Below are 14,802 nucleotides of genomic sequence, written 5' to 3'. Positions count from 1 at the left end.
TACATGTGATTCATCACTTCTAATATTATTTTTACTTTATTTTGCCTGTTTCAGAACCAAGAGCAGCAACAAGGTGGGAGGAATAGGTCAGATTTTCCTGCAGTGGACATCTCTTCTCCTTGGATGCCAGAGGTTGGTGTTCTCTGGAACAATTTCCAGTGAGAGGCCCCCAGAGTAAAGCTGGAAGGGAAGGGAAGCTACTTGGGATCTCTGCAGTTGTTCAAGGAGTCTTCTCTGTCAATCCCTTCCCTGTTGCTGAAAGCAAACAAAGGAAATAATCTGGAAATGAATTACCAGATTCTTGACAATTTGGCTCCTGACCTAGCTACGAAGGTACCAGGAATCCATACCCTGCCTCTTGAAAGCAGCCAGGCTGCTTTCCTTGGAAGGTGACCCTTACTCAGAGCTGGGAATGTGTAGTGCAAAGAATCCAGCAAGCAAATACATAACTGGGGCATGTAAGCGCCTCACACTATGCTAGTGCTCTGGCATCTGTCTGCTATCCAATCCCTGTGTTTTGTGTGTAGGAGGTCTCCTTCACCTCAGTGACAATGCCAGGAAGCTGTGACCCTTGAGAACCTGGGTAAATATTTCCTTTCCTTTCCTTGAGGCCTTATTTACTCTTTCTTGCCCTGCCTCCTTATCACACTACTCTTCAGATAATGTAGCAATGCAGCACTTAAGACAATATGAAGAGCACAAGCCCTAGGGTGTTTGGCTTATGAAAATAGCTTCCTGAGTTCCAAAAGGGGATTAGACACACACACAAATTAGCATGGCATCTGCAGTCTCACTAGCTAGACAACAAACTCTAGTCCGAATGCTTCAGGACATAAACTGAGCACAGCTGGGAATAGAAAGGAATTAGTCTTCCTCACCCCATCCCCAGCAACAGTACTGAATGGTTTGGGGCATGATTAGAGAGTTAAATCTTTCCCTGAAGCATCTAATAATGGCCATTATCTGATACTGAAAGTCAGGTTGGCTGGACCATCAGTCTGTTCTGCTGCAGCAAGTCCTATGGCCCCTGATTACAGCTTGAGTCTGTTGTCATCCTCCAGCTGTATGGCATTGTCCCAGTGGTAGGCTGTGTGCTCAGCACGGCCTCTTCGATGAGACACTGCTGGCTGAGGGCCATGAGGATGTGACAGTCAGGATTGTTGCTGTGTGCAGGAGTTGCATGGTATATTTAGCTGCTCTCCTCTCCCATGGTAATGGGCATTTTGTGTTCTACATGGTATCTCCCTGGCCTGCATGGGGCTCTGCCCATCAGCTCCAGTCCCCAGAGGCCTCAAAGCAATCCTAAGTGAGCTTGTCATGAAAGTTGTCAGGTACTGGTTCTGTTGTAAACTTGATCTGTCTGAGATTCCTTGCTCAGCACACTGTCTGGAATAGAAGTGTGGCTGTAGGATGTGCTTTGCCCCCTAGACAGATGGTGTGCCAAGAGTAGAGTCATGATACCAGCCTGTGCTGTTGCAAATGCAAGACGGTCTCATTCCCCAGTGTAGTGATGGGTCATGTGAAGCACAGAGCAAATGCACAAGCCCATCTCCTGCTGTGCTGCTTACAGGTGGGAAAGTGAAAAACAGATTGCACCATCCAAAGCAAAAGAAGAGGGCCACAGCCTGGTTTGTGCAGCTGTCCACCAGTCATTGGGGAAGGCCTTAAACTAGGATCTTCTGTGTCACCCTCCATTTTGTGCTGCTCTTGGTACTGATAGAATGCTCTACTATGCAGCAGAGCTGGAATGAAAAGCAAAAATGGCGTAGATCAGTGTTTCTCAACCCCTGGGTTGCAACCCAAACGTGGGTTGCAAGAATATATGCAAGGGTCACAAACAAATTTTAAAAAATGGATTCTCCTTTAAAGGAGTAACATGTGGGCAACCACAGTATTCCAGCCTGCAAGGGGCTACTTGGGGCCCCCATGCCCCAAACACCCCCCTATTACCCTACACACAGGGGGGCTAGGGCCTGGGGGCAGTGGGGTGGGAGTGAGGGCCCCTGGTTGGGCCTGGCCATCGATGTTTACAAATGGGTCCTGGTACAATAAAGTTGAGAACCACTGGCATAAACAGGGATTTGTTATTGATTGCTATAGCTTTTAAAAACCCCAGTCCTGAATCAGGCCCCTGGCCCATGCCAAGTGTTGCATAGAACCACGTCAAAGCAGATCTCTCCCCAAAAGCTTACAGTCTAGGTGTCTGAGAAACACCTGATGGCCACTGGTGCGGGGTTCATTTCAACTGAACTTAGCCTACAGGCAAGAATTGACCGCCTGCCCACAGTCACAAGTTCCCCTCTGTGGTTAGTGGAGACCTAGGAGTTGTGTTTCTCACTGTTCTCCTATTTACTGTAAATCAGTGCTTCTCCAGCTTTGCAGACTTAAGGCAGCTCTCCTCAGACTAGGGGCACCCCTCAGAAAATGTCAGCTCCTAATTTTCACTCATTTTTTGACTACAGAAAAAGAATAAAGCATTGCTTGTGTTGCAAAGGACTCAGAAAAACCACAACAGTTCTAAATGCTTTGAATAGTTCAAATTCCTGTTTGGTTTATCTTGTGAATCATGTTTGCACACCTCCTAGTGCTAACACTGTTCAACACCCTGTGGTGCTCCTGAAAGCATCTCAAGGCACCCCAGGATCCTGTTACACCCTGGCTGGGCACATCTACACGAGATGTTTACTGCGGAGTTATTTAATTAGCTCCGCAGTAAAGTCTCAGAATCTACATGTGTAGCCCTATTAGGACTCAGGAAACTAATTCATTCTGCCATGGGTTAGTACTTGTAAACACAAGTACTATCCTGCAGTGGCATTCTTTAGTGTGCAGCAACATATGGGTAGACACTGACAAGGCTGGCTGCGGCACAAGAATGCTTCAGTGTGGGGGCTGCCTGGTGGCAAGCCTCACACCAGAGTCCCTCATGCCCCAGCAGGGTGGCCATCATAGAGGGCATTCTGATTTTATGCTACTCTGTCCTCTGTCCTCTATTGATACAAAACTGGATGCCTTTATATCCCCTCTTTGAAGAGAAAAATAAAGGACATAAAGGCATCCAGTTTCATATCAACAGAGGACAACTGGAGTATCCTTTATGATGGCCAACCTATGTTTCAGCCAGCCGCTCCACAGCACATTGAGCTGAATTGGCACTGGCATGCTGACCCCCAGGGCTCCCTGCCAGCCAGGGCTGCTCCAACCCAGCTCAGTGTGTTGCAATCCCAGGTGCACATGTAAATGCTGTGTCCAGGAGCAATAAACTGTGCAAATCACTAATTCATTGTAAATCACTAGTATTAGGCCCTGTATGTCCAGCTTGAAGGAGGTAGCAAAGGGCTGTCAAGTAGATCTTCTGCTCTTCCTCCTTCGAGGGGAATCTGCTGCTCCCCAGTAGTTCCTTCTTCATATCTGTACAGAAAACATTTCCCACTCTGGTGCTGGTTGTGATGCAGTCTCTGAATGCAGAGGACCAGCAGAGCCTGCTTCCAGGGTTGTAGCTATAACTGTACAGCCCTAAAAGCAGTCAAGTACTCCAGTGTTAGGCTGTTCACACTGTTCACACTGTGGTGGCATAACACAGCTACTGAGGAGTCAAGCAGAGTTATGTTTGGCTCAGGCCTCTGCTTCAGGCTGGAAAGCAGCTTGCTGTCCTGTTAATCACCTGTTGAAAGTTGTAGAGGCAGGTGGATTAAGTGAAGAGGGAAGCTTCCGTAACTCAGCACAAATTAATTACACAGGATCTATGATCCCATTGTGCCCCATCCACTCTCCCTACGACCTCCCTAAGAACTTAATTGCAGGCTGGTTCCTGTGGTGAACAGGGCAGTTCCTCTCCCACAGGTCATGAAGCTGGCTTCATTTGAACAGAAGGTGGCTGTGCCTGACAAACATGAATAATTAAGAGGGTTTCATGGTGAATGTACAGCAGCACTGTGCAGAGGGAGGGGGAAGAGAGAGAGAGGTCCCGCCTGCAGTTTGAGGACATGAAATGTTTGTTGGTTGGCTGAGGGATTTTTGGTTTTGGAAATGCATTAAGAGGGAGACTTTGCACTAAGGAAACAGGTGCCAGCTTCATCTGTGGGATAAGTTTGTGTTTAATGTACACGCTTCTCTTGTGTGGGAGAGGGGAGTTCAATCTTGTCCATTTACTGCTGGCCTCCCTGCACCTGTAAAACGCTTCTACATTCCCAAACCTCTCTGCAACAGTCAGTACAGTCAGTCACCACATACTCTTTCCTACAGCAGACTGAGACTGGACAGGCAGCTGTCACTGCATGAACCAAGGAGGAAAGGGAGTGCCTCTCAGTTTAGGTACCCACCCAAGCCAGGGAGAACGGAATAAGTTCCCTCCAGAGGTTAGCAGAGGTGTAGCAGCTGGGCTGCCGCTGCTTCCCCCTTACTCCCTCTCCTGCACCTCGCTGCCTCCTACTCTGTCCCTCCTGAGGGAGATGACAGAGGTCTGTCAAAACAGAAAAAGAGCACCTTCTCCCCTGCTGCTGCCGCCTCCTCCTCCTCCTCCTCCTCATCATCATTGTTATTCATAATAAGATGCTAGGGCTACCTCTTTGAAGGTTGCTAGAAAGGAGTAATGGAACATGTCAACAGTGGTCCCAGACCCTGCCAGGTCCCACAAGGCCCATCTCTCTGGAGCCCTAGCCAGCATCTGCAGGCAGCTGTTAGAAGAAAAGACTTCAGGAGTCAAACTCTCAGTGAAATCCAGAAACACAAATTTGCTCAGTTTTACACAACCTCCCCCCCACACATGAGGGCCACTGCTACACTGGCACGTGACCAAGATCACTCATGGATGGGAAGATACAGGTTCAGCCTGTACACCAGGGAAGAGGAGATTGTGCTTGTAATCAGAGAGAGGCATTTTGAAGAGTGGTAGATGTGGTTCAGTCTCCACCAGTCAAGGACAGGCACCCTGAAATCAAAGCAGCATCAAGTCTGTTTCTCCTTGATGCAGCATCAAGTCTGTTTCTCCTTCCTGACAGCCTGTCAGTGAGTAATGCAGCCTTCTAACTCTGGCTACTGTGGAAAGTTGCGTCTCATCTGGCCTGGTTTTAATGCTTCATGCTTTTTTGTCTCCTCCCATCTGAGTGATAACAGTGTAGTCTACCTGGTCTTATGAGCAACCAGCCTTGAAAGCTCAGAAAATGACAGCTTGACTTCTTGCTGCACAGGTTGCTACCTGAACCTCATCCCAGCATGGTACTCACCCATGCCCAGCAAGTATAAAGCCCTTTGTTTTCAAGAGCCTTAGCTTTTTGGGTGCAGCACAGCAGTGCTTATCTCTGCGAGATTGATTGCCCTTAGCAACTGTACTTCTCTTGCACAATGGAAGTTTTATGGAGACTTCCCCAAGAGTATACAACAGGAATTAAAAATCTCTAAACGTTGCCATCCCCTGCTCTGTCCATACCATGTACTTCTGCACTGTGGTCTTCCCAAACAACACCACAAGTCACAACAGCTACCAAAGACAGCTCAAGTGTTTTAAAAACCCACCACATGCCTTAAACCTCTTCCCCAGGGCTTGACCATTGAGGACCCCATCTGAAAGATGTTAGTCACTTTGTTTCATTAACTCTTGAGAGTGTCTGAATACTAGCAGCAAAAAACTTGGCACAAGAACTTGAGCACTAGTTCCCTGACTTGCCGTGCTCTGCCCTGGAGAGTCTTGCTTAGAAATTATAGATGGGATTTTCAGAAGCACTCAGTATTGACCTCGCTGCTCCCACTGGCTTTAAAAGATGTTTTACTCTAGATGTCAGCAGAGGCAGAATTTGGCCTCTTTTTTTTTAAGATCTCACCCTCCCAGCTCACTCAGTTTTCTGCATCTTCCTCAGAGGCGGCTTACCACTGGGAGAGAGGCAGAGAGAGGTCCCAAAGAGAGAGGTCCCACCTTTAGTTTGAGGACATGAAATATATGTTGGTTGGCTTGGGTGAAAACAGAAATTAGCAACTGTGATCACTTGGGTCCTAATGCAGCAATGCATCCCACTTTGGGAAGCACTTACACATGCATTTAAAATTAAGGACATGCTATCCCCAGATCATGGTTTATTCCTGGATGCATCTTCATGATGCTCAATACATATATCCCTGACCTATAAGCTAATGTCTTCTCCCAGTGTGGCAAAGGTCAAGCCAGCATCCCCATGCTGGGGGTCCCTTCCTCCTCTTCTGTTTACCGTCAGGTGTCAGCTTGCTCAGGGGACATAATGGGTCTTTGTGACTAACTTGTCTTGATGGATTCCCACAAGTGCCCAGCTCCAGAAGCGCAGTGATGTCCAGCTGCTAGCTCTTGAATGCTGTCCAGTCAGGGGAGCTGGTGGAGGCAAGAGGAGGGGCCACGGCTGCTGCGAGGAGACAGAAGAGTCTTATAAACTCAGCTCAAGGAATTTCCATTCGGCAGCACAATGTCTCCATTCTTCCCTGGCTCAGACCTTCTTTATGTCCCAGTTTATCTTCCCCAGTGCTATGCATTTTTCAGATTGCATGCAGCTGATTTGCCCATGAGATGCCAAGCAGTCAGAGATTAAATTAGGAGAGGCTTTCCCTCCCCTCCTGCTCCAGTTACAGTCCACAGGGTCGCATCTCTAGGGCTGTGACCCTCCCTTCCCGTTCTCCCTCCCGCCTGTCCCCTCCCCTCTATCCCTTTAGTGCTTCTTCTTGTGTCAACTCTGGTGCTTGACTGAATCCTTCCTCTTAGCCTTTCCTCCCCAGGCTACTTGCCTCAAGTGTTTATTTTGTGGTGTGTCCCAGTTATGGTGCTATTGGGGACACAGGACTACAGGCAAAAAGAAGAAGTTTGTGCTTTGTGGATTAGGCTGGATGCTGGGGCTGATAACCTAGAATTCCTTGCTGGCATAAGTGGAATACCTGTGACTCTTAACACAGAAACAGGTGTTCACACTTACCAGTGCTCATTCAGCACACGACAGTGTGGGAGTCTGCAGTCTCCTATCCCTACCCCTGCAGATACAAATGCTGCTGAATCAGCACAGAGGGTTCAGTCCTAACTCATGCTTTCCCCATCCCACTCACCAATGTTAAGCTTTACCTTAATGACTTCTGGCTGTCTGCATCGCTGCAGCTCCTCCTCCTCTGCTCAGAGCCTTTTGCATTGGGGCTTCTGCAGCCAGTCTAAGATGATAGTCTGCTACAAACCGTCCACGTAGCTCCTTTCCCTTTTGGAACTGGCGCGTGTTCTCCTTTGAGCAGTAGTGCAGACAGCTGCTGGACCTTCTTGTGTGCCTCATGAAAATAGTCTGGCCATGCTGCCAGCAGCCATTTTGTTTCAGAGGTGAGCCATTTTAGACTGGCCATGTGAACTGGGCATCACCAAAAGGAGAGAAATAGAAGGAACATGGAAAGGAGACATGCAGGTTGCAAAAGGAGTGCTCTGCACTAGAAATCCCAGAAGGCCTCCAACATGGCCCAGAAAAAAGGCTGCTCAGGGAGTGTGCAAGCAGCAGAGTGCCTCTTCTGGTGTATGGGGAGGGCAGGGGAGGGACTGGGGGATAATCCCACAGCCTGGGACACCAGCAGTATGAGAAGATTCAAAAGATGACAACAGGGCAGCAGTAGAGTGGACAAGGGAGCCTGGTGCGATGGAGTTGGCATGGAACTGGAAGTCGGGCCTCCCAAATTCTCTTCTGGGCACTGTCACTGACTCACCATGTGACATCTAGGAGGTAACTTTGTCCAAACTTTTCAGAGTGACCGCTGCTTTGGGGTGCTTCTTTTTGGGAGGGTGGGGGCACTCAGGCTCCTGCACTTAAGTCTTGATTCTCTGATGAGCTCAGCTCAGAAAACCAGGCCCATGTTGGCTCGGGCTGGATCACCTGTATCGAAAGCCATCTTTGAACATATCTTGTCAACCTCTGGTTACCAGGTGTAACATGGGAATGACAGTGTCACTCATCCACCGTCACGATCTGCAGTGAAAAGCCCCTCGTAGTAGTTTTTATTATCCTGTGGCAAAGAAGATCCAAATAGCAGCCTAAATAGTTTCTCAGTTGCTTCCTGTGGAGAGCTGTGACGTGAGATGGAGAAGCAGAGGGAAAACGAGGGTGATAGGGTTTCCAAGCAGCTGCTGTGTTGATGACTCCCAGGGACCTAAAATTAAAGCCCAGCTCAGTTTTCAATCGGGGAGCAGTGGCTGCTGCAGCCAGCACGTGTCTGTTGATAACATTCTTCTCTTTCCTTCCAGAGGGACCTGTTCTCTGCATTTCTGTTTTTCAGAGGCAAACCCAGACTGCTCCAGCTCAGGCAGGACTCTGCCGAGTCTGTGCGCTATTGTGCTTATGATTTATCCTTTATTTTTTCTCAGAGGTGGGAGCTTAGTAAGGGGGAGGCCTCAAACATTAGCTCTTACCACAGGCTTCTTTCAGGTTCTCTTGTAAAGCCTTTGGGCAGAGTCAGGTTTTAATTGACATTTATACCCTTTACACTGTTTAGGTGGTACGGAGCTCCTAGTGTAACCGATCCATAGGATTTTCTGTACTAGACCATGCCACTGGGCTCAGTCCAACGTGCCACCTTTCACATGAAAATACAACTCGATCTCATCAGAGATGCTGATGAATTTGCTCACTGTAATTTTACGACTCTGCTCCCTGCCCCACTCTGCCTCTGGCTGTTTAAAATAACCAAACCTGTAAAACTCTTTAAAGGTAGAGACTATCTCTTGCAGCATCTTTACAGCTCCCTGCATGCTGGTGCTCCTGGGTTGGGGCATGAGAGCACTGCTAGCAACACGACTGCCCCAGTTTATCAGACTATGGATTCAGCTGTGGTGTCTGTCTTTGGTGTGCCTCACGCCCAGTACTTCCAAGGAGGACCTTGCAACAATTGTGAATCTGTTCCCAACCAATGACATTTTGGAATGGTTCAGTTGTTATGTATCTGTACCTTTTCAATGACAATCAGGCCATGAATGATGCTCCCAGTTAGTTGTTTAGTAGTGGGAGGGGAGAATTCCAGTAGTAGTCAGCAAGTGCTGTGGAGCATGAAACCATCATACCCTTTATGTAATCTCTGTGATGTAACAAGGGGTGGATAACCAGAGCACCAGGCCCCCTTCTCTCCCCCTTCCCCCCTGCTGGAGTGCAAGGACATCAGCTGCTGCCAGCCCAGCCTCCATTCTGCTGCTGCTCAGGGTGCAGAGCCTGGTAGTTATGCCTCTACCTAATCTGTTTAGTAGTCAAAATACGGTAATTGGGAATTCAGCCTCTTAGTGCCATATGCTTCTTGCCAGCTTCCTTCAAATGTGAGTTACACCAAGACTGGTGTGGTTTAAGTCTTATCTAGTCAAGTCTTATCTCTGGTACCTGATTGCAAACTTAGTCCTTAGTCCCTTTAGGTCTTGGGCCTAGAGAACAGCCTGTCAGTCTGCCTTGTCATTAACTATAATGTGGCTGTAGAACCACAGAGGAACAGTCAAGGCTGCCTGTAGCTGTTCTTCTTGAAGAAGCATTTCATACAGTAATGTACTTGCTCTTTGCAGGACATAGATGTGCTTATGAGAGTAAAAAGCAGAATTGGTTAGTGATTAACAGGAGAATGATTCATCAGGTGACCTGAGTTCTAGGCTGGACTCCACCACTGACATGCTGAAGGAACATGGTTAAGTCAGTCACTGTGGCACATCTGTGACATGGAAATAATGATACTCGCCTCCTTTAGGAAGTGATTTGAAGATCCTGGGGTGTGAATCTGTATCCAAGTGCAGAGTGGTACCATTGTCCAGTCACTTCACACAAAGACATTTTATGTCGGTTATCTGACAGTGAATGACTTCTGTCCCTGTTCTCTGCTTTCTACAATGTTCCTGATGATGAGCCCATCCCAAGTTCAAGCAAACCTTCACTGTCATGGATGGGCTGTGCTGCTCCTCCCTATTGCCGTGCAGAATCACTTTCCATATTCTTCTCCCTCTGTCTCTGATCAGCAGAACTTTGGTTAAGAAAAGTCAGTAGAGGAAAAAAGCAGGGAGCAATGGGCCACAGAGTACACACCAAACCCAAACACAGCAAGTGGAATACCCATGGCAAAAGCACTCCTCACAGCAGGAGACAGCCAAGTGCTGATAAGTACCAAGTCAGGAACAGAAGAAGATGTGCACATGCACAAGACAGAATGTGTTAAGAAACCATTTCTGCACAGCCAGAACACACAGCTCACACAGCTGTGACTCTGAGCTGATGTGCAGACCAGAGTTCGTTATCGACCTTTCCCTCAAGGCACAATTTTTATTAGTGGGACAAAAACTGGGGCACAGTATAAAAAAAAAAATCAAGTCATTCCTCTCCACAATGTACATGACAGCCCCAGAGGTTTTCCTCTTAGGATCACAGGAAAGTAGGGCTGGAAGGGCCATCATGAGGTCAGCCAGTTCAGCCCCCTGCTCAAGGCAGGATCCTCCCTGACTAAATCATCCCAGTCCCCGATCCAAAGGATGGATCCGAAGCAAGGTCAGCAAGAGCTCAACTGAACAGGAAGGTTTCCTTAAGTGGCTGTGTCACAGCCAGGGCCCTCCTTGCTGACCTTTTTTTAAGACCCAACCAGGCTTCATGCTATCACATGATACCTAGTTCATTAGTTCCAGGTAGGCTTCCTTTCCCACTCCTTAAAGGCTCCTGCAGATCCTTTCCCACTCCCAAGGCAAGCTCAACTGCCTGCATCCTTATCCAGAGCAATGCTTTTCTCCTTTCAAGCAACCACCCAAGTCCCCAACCTCACATACCTCTCTGCCAGGAGGAGTTTAGTGCTCAGCTGTTTTACCTCCTTTCAACTCCTGTTCCCTTTTGTGGCTTATGACCTTGTCCCTTGAGGAGCACATTTCTTCTACATCCTGCAAGCAACCTGCCACCCCACTCTCTGTAGCAGGGGTGGGGAAAATGTGGCCCGCGGGCCAGATGCAGCCCGCCAGGTCATTCTATTCAGCCCACAGGTCCCCTAAAAAATTTAGAAAATAAATAGCTATCAGTTGCTGGACTCTTGGTCCTGGCTACATGCAAGGAGCAGCCTAGACCAGGTCCCCCAGTCAATTGTGGGGTCTTTCAGCCCCTGCTGTGGAGCCCCCTCAGCAAAGGGAGCTCTCAGCCATGAGAGTCTGTTTCTTGGCAGTGCAGGAGGCGCCCAGGAGTGGGCTCCCCCTGCACCAGCAATATGGCACAATTGGATCTAATATGTGATCTCACAATCACAATTGTGCAGATCACACAATATCACACCTTTACCTGCACATGTAAAGGGGGGCTCCTCCCCATCCCTGCTCCATAACAGAACCCGTTCGTTCTCCCACTTCACTTCTGGCACAGGGAGCTGCTGAGTTCATTTCTTTCTCTCTCTCTCTCTCTCTCTCCCCTTCTCTTTCTCTGATTGTCAGTCCTTAGGGCTATTTTTCTTGGATAACAGGGATTTTGCACACACCCCGTGTTTCTTAGGGCCAGCACTCAGTCCCACACTATTATTGTGTCCAAAGGGGATGCTGTTGCTGCATGTCTCACGTGAGCCCCTGGGATGGGGCTCGCTGTCATGGGCTGATGATACACTTTGCATGCAGCGTTGGGGGCAAACTCTTGGTAGGGGATTTCAGCATACCCAGTTGGCTGAAAGAGCACACCATGTGTAAGCTGGTCCCTACAACGCTATAATGGGTCTCATACCAGGCAAGGAGATTAAGACACGGTAGTCCCCAATTAAAAGCAAGTTTATTAAAGCCTAACAGATACAACTCTAATTAAAACTGAAGCAGCATTAGCAGTTAAAGAACTTAGGTTTGTAGCTAGTCAAAGCAGATGCTCACCACCCCATGAAGTTGCGAACACAGCTTCACCAGTTGGTTGGGCCATGAAGTCTTGTCCAGAGCTCCTGGTTTCCAAGTCTGATATTGAGACAGGATCTTGGATCAGTGACAGGATCTCTTCAGACTTTCTTCAGAAGTGTTCCCAAGGGTACACTCTCACCTCTCTTTATATACCATATAGCTTGCATTTCTTGATACATAAAATTAACTTAAGTCTTCCTTCTAATGCATATTAATAATGCTTCTGTTTGCCAGGTATGGTTACCTTTAACTGGAATTTTCTACCTTGAGGTAATCTTTTCATTCCTAGGTGGGGTTAGGTTTTGCTCTGACTGTTCCTCTTTTGCCCAGGTTACATTTATTCAACTTAGTTAGTCAACTTCCTGATTTGTTTTAAGTCAGGGACAGTATTTTTCTATCTGCTCCTTTCACTGGGTGCATGTCTCGACCACAGTTCAAGCTAAGCATTAGGGCTGTGTGAAGCTTCAGTCCCTGATTCGATTTTGTAATTTGTAATTTTGAAATTTGGTCCAATTCAGTGGCTGAATCTCCAAAGCTAAATCAAATCAGAGGACCCTTTAATCAATCTGAATTGAATCGGAGAGATTCGGAAAGATTTAAAGATTCTGACATAGACATAGCTTTAAATGTTTTGTCTATGTACCTCAAGGTAGCAGGCGGCTTGTGAGTGCTGCAATGCTGGGGCGCATGGAGTATCCCTCAGAAGCTCAGGAGGTTCCCCAGCACACTCAGCAGCAGATCCAGAAGTGGACCAGAAGCACTTCTGCTCCACTTCCAGGTACTCTGGGGAGCATGCTGGGGAGCCCCCCATACTCCCCTGGATCCAGGGTCCCCCTGCGGCCAGTTGCCAAGCTGGAGAGGCATGGGGGGCCCCCCCAGTGCTCTCTCCAGTGGACCCAGAAGTGGACCAGAAGTACTTCCAGTCCACTTCTGGGTTCACTGCCAAGCACGTGGAGGGTCCCCCTCACTCCTGTGGGGTGCTCCATCTGCCTCAGCATTGCAGCATTCACAAGCCACACTGATACCCTAAGGTAAATAGAAAAAACATTTAAAGCTGTGTCTATGTCCGAATCAGCATTGAATCTTCAGATTTGGATTTGGTTGAATTGAATCAGGGACAGTGATCCAAAACAACGAAACAAATCGCTGTCCCTGATTCGGGCTGAATCCAAATCCGAATTGAATAGCGCCCGCTTCGCACACCCCTACTAAGCATGCAGCTTGAACTAAACACAAAAGTCAAACCAAGGCTTGAAGGCCTCTAGATCCCAACAAGTCACCCCTCTGATAACTCCTCCATGGAGGGGTTATCACACCAATGTACTCCATCTTCATGGAGTGTACACCTGTTCGTTCTTCCGCTATAAGAACTTGTAGTGGGGGTCTTGTAGAGGTTAACAAAAGCTCTGTGCAACTGATAAACTTGGCAATATGTCCAGCCAGTTAAAACAACAACTAAGGTGATGATAGCAATTTGGATGCCAATTATCACCACAATGGGGTGCAGCATTAAGTTTAAAACTCCTTGGGTAGTATGACTCCATCCTAGCAAAACTTCCTACCAAGGATGTCTCGCTGCTCTTTGGACTTTTTCCTAAACCTGAAAACCTTTTTATTATTATGTTTAATCTATACCCTGGTTTCACAATTGTGCTGTTTAATAGCATGCATGCACATCTGGAATAGACAGAACTTGTTTTAACATTGGCAAATTTAAACCTAATTGAATTGGAGTAATGTTTTTATAAACCCATGGTTTAGCCTGGATACTGTGTGTCATCCAGTGAGGCACAAAGTGTTTAAAATTACAGATTTTGGTAGAAGAAACATTACAAAAACATTGGTTAATGGAAAATGCCATTAAATACAACCAAATTTGATCAAGCATTACATAGTCTTATGCAAATGCACCCTTTTTCAGCATACACTACTGCAGAATGATTTTCGCTAATCATGTGACAAACACATTGTCGCATGTCATGTTGCTCATATAGATTATGATCTTCACACGCATGTCTCACATGGTAGGAAGCTCCCCAGCCCCTGGAAGGAGATGCCTGACAGAGCTCATGTCAGGCCCTTGCTTCAAGGCAAAGCTTACTGATTAAACCTTGGCTTGAGCAAGATGCCTACATAAAGTAGTTCTTCTGCCCAACATGCTCCACCAAATGCTCTGGCCCCTGCAGCTCAGCCACTTATATGCTGTCACTGACTTTTATATGGACCAAGCTATCACCTGATCCCTAGCTCCACAGCCTCAGCAGGGCTGAAACTGTCTTTCTTTGACTGGCTCCTCAAAAACTAAACATATCACTCTCTCTCAGTTATGTGCAGATCACCCACATGCAAGGTAAACAGAGGGCACGTCGGGATTGAGCCATTCATAGGGTTATCTCTTTGTGCTTCTATCTTCCTCCAGTTCCAGGGCCAGGCCAATCTCCATGTGTTTGAGGATTGGTGCGGCAGCTCCACTGAGCAGCTCAGAAGGAACCTCCACTTCCCACTCTACCCCCATGTGAGTACCTGTAGAGAATCCATCCCCTCTGCAAATGCTGCACACCTTTACTCCAGACCTTCTGCTCCTCTTTGCTTTACTGTGCCCTCCCTCTTCCTTATCCTCCCATTCCCACATCTCCCTCCTCCTGTGGGGAACTGTGCCTCGAAGGAGGTCTTGCAAGGACCAGTGGAATTCACTTGCCATGCAACATAAGGCTCATGACGTGTGTCTTCGAACTCTGACACTGAACAAAGCAGACTTCTGTCCAAGTGGTTAGTGGACAATAAGTCCCATTCCCATGTTCATGACCTCTTTTCAGGGCCCTTCATTCACCTTTCTCCTCCCTTACCTGTACTGCACCTTGTACTGCCCTATTCTTGTACGGTATCCTATTGTTCCTCCTAGTCGTACCACCAGTAGTCCCTCACCTCCTCTCTTCCATTCCTTTTGTCCATCTCCT

The 14,802-nt window shown here is 47.7% G+C and overlaps 1 protein-coding gene across 1 annotated transcript in view; it reads left to right on the top strand.

Annotated features, from left to right (window-relative positions):
* The window catches only part of B4GALNT3 (beta-1,4-N-acetyl-galactosaminyltransferase 3), a 111,610-nt gene that overhangs the window by 74,057 nt on the left and 22,751 nt on the right, over window positions 1–14,802 (top strand). The window contains 2 exon segments of the mRNA XM_019543885.1: window positions 55–132; window positions 14,265–14,360. Coding sequence (XP_019399430.1) covers window positions 55–132; window positions 14,265–14,360 — 174 coding nt within the window.

Source organism: Crocodylus porosus, unplaced genomic scaffold (assembly GCF_001723895.1).
Source record: "Crocodylus porosus isolate Cpor-Errol unplaced genomic scaffold, CroPor_comp1, whole genome shotgun sequence".
Classification (NCBI taxonomy): domain Eukaryota; kingdom Metazoa; phylum Chordata; order Crocodylia; family Crocodylidae; genus Crocodylus; species Crocodylus porosus.
Note: the sequence above shows the minus strand (reverse complement) of the source record. Positions and strands in the feature narration are given on the sequence as shown.